The sequence below is a fragment of the Arachis ipaensis genome, chromosome B03 (assembly GCF_000816755.2).
Source record: "Arachis ipaensis cultivar K30076 chromosome B03, Araip1.1, whole genome shotgun sequence".
Taxonomy (NCBI): Eukaryota; Viridiplantae; Streptophyta; class Magnoliopsida; order Fabales; family Fabaceae; genus Arachis; species Arachis ipaensis.
The window spans coordinates 12,293,124-12,298,447 of NC_029787.2; the positions used below are offsets into that span (position 1 = coordinate 12,293,124).

The window sequence follows — 5,324 nt, forward strand, 5'->3', positions numbered from 1 at the left end:
TGTGTTTGTGTGTAATTCGAACCAAGCTGGTTCGAATTACGTGTATGCATGTGTTTGTGTATAATTCGAACCAAGCTGGTTCGAATTATGTAAAAATGGAATTCGAACCAGCATGGTTCGAATTATATAGAAATATGATTTGGCTTATTGCTGAAACGATTTTCGCTTTGGCGTATTTACGTTACATGATTCTTGACTTGGCTTATTAAGGTTTTTTACCCAAAAAATATCTTTGTTTATAATACAATTTGCAATAAGAGTCAAAATCAAAATAGACTTATGCATATTAAATTAATTACAATATACTAACAAATTAGAAGTGTTGACTCGTTTATTAATCTAATTTTTGTATTAAATAAATGTGAATAATAGAAATAAATACGAGATTAGTTAATTAAGAATTTAAGATGGTAAATACTTTATTTTTAATAATAAATCTTGTATTCTAGCCTAAAATAAATTATGCACTGAATTCTTCTCAATTCCCTTGTATATTCACTTAAAAGAGTTTGGTTTTTCATTATATATTTATATCAGAGTTTGAATATAATTGTGATATCATTTTAATAAAATAGTTATTTTTACCAGACTATTATTTGTATAAGTACTATTTAAATAGTAAAAATCAAAGTGAAATTTAACCCAAAATTTTAGATTTAAGGTACATATCCTAAAATTTCTACATTAATGTATTGTGTATTGTATCATATAAGTGGAGATGTGATTGAATAATTATCTAGTGGTTTAAAATCGTATACTAAAAAATAGTCGAATTTGCCCAAGAAGTAAAACATAGTTTACCACTCAAACCCAAGAGAAAACTTCAAATAAAATTAGAGAATACTAATTAAAAGAGCAGTTAAGAAATATGATAGAAAGTGTAGGAAGTAAAAGCAGACACAAAGGTTGGCGGTTATAGTTGGTTTTTGTTTCAAAATGCACATTCGAAACCCCCCTTCCCCCTTCTCACCTCTGTGGAAGCGTTGTGTATCTTCTCTTCAAAAGCCACGTCCCAACCACTTCTATTTATAAAAAGGGAACTTTGTTTTTCTTCAATGCGTTTTGCTTTGTCTGTCTTAGTGAGTTCCCTGTTCCGTTGCACTGCATTCTTATGCGCAATGGCTAACAATGTCACTAGCCGGTTCCATCAATCTCTCACTCGAAATGCTCTTCGCTCTTATCTCGCCGAGTTCATGTCCACTTTCTTCTTTGTTCTTGCCGTTGTTGGTTCTGGAATGTCCGCACGTGAGTAATTAATTACTTGTTCTTTTTCTTAAATGTTTAACACCATTTGTTTCACAATTATAGTTACACATACTCATTCGTTTTTCATTTTACATGTAACTTCTTGTTTTGGTTTAATTAATTGGTGTTTCACGAATTAATGGCAGGGAAATTGATGCCTGATGCAACACTGAATCCGGCTACCCTTGTTGTGGTTGCCATTGCAAACGCTTTCGCCTTGTCGTCAGTGTTGTACACCGCATGGGACATCTCCGGTGGACACGCCAACCCGGCGATTACGTTTGCAATGGCAATAGGAGGCCATGTTAGTGTACCAACCGCTCTCTTTTATTGGGTTGCCCAACTTATAGCCTCTGTTATGGCTTGCCTTGTCCTTAGGGTCATCCTTGTTGGAATGGTATATATGTTTCTCCTTTCATTTCATTTTCACATCTACTATACTTTAACGTAACAAATTTTAATAATAAGATATATTTAACTAAATTGATATTTAACATGGTATATACACGATAATTTTTTTTTTGTAGCATGTTCCGACATACACAATTGCTGAAGAAATGACAGGGTTTGGAGCATCGGTACTAGAAGGTTTCTTGACATTTGTATTGGTGTACACAGTTTATGCAGCAAGGGACCCAAGGCGTGGTCCATTGAGTGCTACAGGACCACTTGTAATTGGATTTATAGCCGGTGCAAATGTGTTAGCCGCAGGTCCCTTCTCTGGAGGCTCAATGAACCCAGCATGTGCTTTCGGCTCTGCCGCCATTGGTGGCAGTTTCAGGAACCAAGCAGTGTATTGGGTTGGTCCCTTGCTTGGTGCTGCCGTCGCTGGCCTTCTCTATGACAATGTAGTGTTCCCAGTAACCGCAACAACTGGAGTTTCTGATGGACTTACTGTGTGATTAAGTTCTTGTAATTTGTAAATATATAATGTTTTTATCATTATTGTGTGTGTTTAGAAGTGTCATACCAACTTCAATTCCTCATCCTATTAATCAAACTTGTTTATTATTATTAATTATTGATTTTGGAATGATCTCAACTTAATGTAAATACTATACTAAGTTCTTGATGCACGATTTTACACAGCAATCATATCTGTTCTTTTGTTCTCGTGATGAATGTAAAAGATTTACTGATGTGACATTACATAATTTATGGAAGAGAAACAGTAATGTTGTACTCAACCACAAAATGTTGTTCCGTTGAAATACTCCAGAGGCTCTTAGCAATAGCAAAACCAGAAGCAAAGCGAAAGAGACGAGTGCCTCCAACGATAGGCATTTCTCGAACGGTGTCCATAACAGGGTTCCGACCAAGCATGCTAAGAGTGCTGCCTTTGTATTCCCCTTCTTCGGAGAAAGCAAAGTTGATGAGCATAACCATTCCACGGTCGTGTATGGAAGCCAAACCGAACATCCCTTGAGCTCTTCCAACTTGCTTTGAACTCAGCTCTGGACCTTCGGTTAGTACATTGTCCATCATGAACGTGGTTCCGAGACTGTTGGGGGTGTTTGAAGGGTCAATGATTTGGACCACGGTGCGGTTCTCTCCTTCGAGGATGTCGTGGTAGTAGAAGTGCAGTGTCGTGAGTTTTTTCTCTGTTGGTTGGGAGGGTAACATTATGTGAGGTTGTTGTGATGATGATGAGAAGAGTGGTGCATGGATGAGACAGAAGAAGAGGAACAAGAATCTAAGAGTATGAGAATGAGACATTATTGGGTAGCTATTGCTAAATTTTGAAGTGAAGTAGTGATGATGAGCTTTTACACCATTTTTAATGTAAGGTTGGATTTGGGAAATGGATTATTTTGAATAAAATAATAGGAGCACGCTCTTCACGAGTTGGGAAATGGATTATTTTACACCATTTTTATTGACTTGTTTGTATTCCAACTAATAATTGTTATTGGCTGATACGCTATCTAACATGATTGAAACCATAATTGAAATTTAAACACTTATTATTTATTAAATTATTTAATCATCTGATTTTGTATTTTAACTAGACTTCTCCATTTTACATTCTATATTGAAAATATTTTACTGAAACTAAGAGAGAATTAAGAAAAGCTAACTCCAAATTACATACTAATGTTCAAGTTAGTCTCTGTTGTTGCATAACTTATCACAAATTATTTGAACAATGTTGTTCATTTTTGTTTTCAAAGATGAGACAAGAGAAACAAAGCTTTAAGGGGCGCACAACACAAGCCACAACATAAAAGCCTTAATGAAACAAATTGCTAATAACTCTGAATACATTTACAGAATAACTTAAAATCTTCCTCCCCTTTGATTATTTCTCATTGGAGTGCATTGAGGGAAAAACTTTCCTCGGTTCACATATCTTACATTCTGACACGTGGCAACCGTGTCGCCATTGCCACCATCTTCTGCTTCTAATATCACATCCTCAAGGTAGATTTCTCTGCATGGCACTGTTCTGCTGCAATCAAATTTTATAGCCACTTCTGAAGCACTTGTTCCTCTGATGTTTTGGTAAAGCACATTGCTTAGTTGAACTCCTGACTTCTGCTCATGGCATGGCTTTTCTTGATCACAGTAGTTTTGATCTATGATTATGGGATTTGTCACATTTTGCATCACTATGTTCAAAAACTTTATGTTCCTTGCATAACCAGAACCTCCCTGCATTTGTTCAACATACAATGTATAAGCAATAGAGTAGGTTAGGAATTGGTTAACTGTATAAACTCCTCATAAAAAATGTTTGTGTCATGGAATCATTTTTCTTTTTTCGAGAAGAAGACACATAAATAATTATATTTTTATAATTTAATTTGATGCAATATCAGTATAAAATAATTTTATGCATATATTTAATTACGTAATACCATAGCAACAAAATTACTACTTTTTATATTAAGTACGTGAATAATTATTAAAAAAAACAAATATGATTAGACGTGTAAAACTTTTTACACTATTAATACATCAAAATTAAACACATATCTTTAATACGTCCCATCATGCATGTAAGAGTTTTTTTTTGTTTGTGTGAATTTTTCATAATTTTTTTAATACCCTTTTCAGTCCCTAACCATTTACTCGATGGACTTCCCACACCCTAAAAAATCTAAAAACCCAAATCGATCCCTATTTACTTTGATATATGTACGTTCCATCCCTTGTCTATTTTGAGTAAATGCCCTTTCTGATCTCTAACCAGGGACTGGAACGTACATATATATATTAAAGTAGATAGGGACCGATTTAGGTTTTTAGATTTTTTAGGGAGTGGAAAGTCCATCGAACAAATAATTAGGAACCATAAAGGACATTTACTCTTTTTTTAAAAAAAAATAAACGGATAAAAATATGCGTGAATGACGATTATATCTCTAATAGTTTATATATAATAATTGATTGCTCAATTAAAATATTTTACAAAAAATTGTGTTGACTTATTACATCTTATTTATTATTAAACGATCTAATAATAAAATGAATTATTATAAATTGACAAATATTTCTCAACAAATGTAGTCAAGAAGACTAGGACCAACTAAATGTAGATTTATCAACCTTGGGTGCACTTTTTCCTTTCTTCAATGTTCCAATTCATGTTATATCATTGGTCAACTTCCCCCATGTTTGTCTTATCTAATTTGCGCCTAAAAATTTGGCAACTTTAGTAAAAAATTCAACCATTTTATATCTTAAGAGACCATTATTGAACTTAGGCAAATCCAGAAATTTTAATAAATCAATGTGGATAAGTTGAACCACCACTCTTAACAATTAGTCCATGTTCTTTCAACTGTTTCATGTGTTGTAGAGTGCCTAATTTAACTTTCCAAAAGGTTTCAAAATCTAAAGACCAAACTCTTTACCTGCCATGTCTTGATTCTAACTCCATTACTTGTTCCTGTTAAGGTGGCTCTGTTCACAACCACATTGGACACTACAGCTTCAGAGTTATCAGCTCCTAAGCTTCCAATGCTGCAAAAACATTGATTGCTTAAACTTATATAAATTACAAAAATAATGAAATAATAAAAAATATAAGTAGAATTTAATTATATTTGTAATATGGTATATCCATTATCATAGTC

At 33.7% G+C, this 5,324-nt stretch overlaps 3 protein-coding genes across 3 annotated transcripts in view; 1 reads left to right on the top strand and 2 right to left on the bottom strand.

The window, feature by feature from the left end:
• LOC107629645 (probable aquaporin TIP5-1) lies at window positions 579–2,279 on the top strand. The gene is made up of 3 exons (XM_016332482.2): window positions 579–1,245; window positions 1,392–1,642; window positions 1,773–2,279. Exons 1-3 carry the CDS (start codon window positions 1,056–1,058, stop codon window positions 2,145–2,147), a joined length of 816 nt encoding a protein of 271 aa, XP_016187968.2. The 5' UTR covers window positions 579–1,055; the 3' UTR covers window positions 2,148–2,279.
• Window positions 2,237–3,005, bottom strand: LOC107629646 (dirigent protein 21). The gene has a single exon (XM_016332483.2). It carries the CDS (start codon window positions 2,959–2,961, stop codon window positions 2,401–2,403), a length of 561 nt encoding a protein of 186 aa, XP_016187969.1. The 5' UTR covers window positions 2,962–3,005; the 3' UTR covers window positions 2,237–2,400.
• Window positions 3,343–5,324, bottom strand: part of LOC107629647 (polygalacturonase QRT2) — a 3,696-nt gene continuing 1,714 nt past the window's right edge. The window contains exons 7-8 of the mRNA XM_016332484.2: window positions 5,103–5,250; window positions 3,343–3,897 (exon numbers count right to left, since the gene is read on the bottom strand). Coding sequence (XP_016187970.1) covers window positions 3,523–3,897; window positions 5,103–5,250 — 523 coding nt within the window. The 3' untranslated portion in view covers window positions 3,343–3,522. The remainder of the gene's footprint in view (window positions 3,898–5,102; window positions 5,251–5,324) is intronic.

What these genes read in the sequence shown, in the direction of transcription:
- LOC107629645 (XM_016332482.2), top strand. Translation starts at nt 1,056, where the DNA reads ATGCGTTTTGCTTTGTCTGTCTTAGTGAGTTCCCTGTTCCGTTGCACT. An exon ending in TGGTTCTGGAATGTCCGCAC is followed by an intron (nt 1,246 to 1,391) that starts GTGAGTAATTAA and finishes AATTAATGGCAG; the next exon opens with GGAAATTGATGCCTGATGCA. An exon ending in GGGTCATCCTTGTTGGAATG is followed by an intron (nt 1,643 to 1,772) that starts GTATATATGTTT and finishes TTTTTTTTGTAG; the next exon opens with CATGTTCCGACATACACAAT.
- LOC107629646 (XM_016332483.2), bottom strand. Translation starts at nt 2,961, where the DNA reads ATGTCTCATTCTCATACTCTTAGATTCTTGTTCCTCTTCTTCTGTCTC.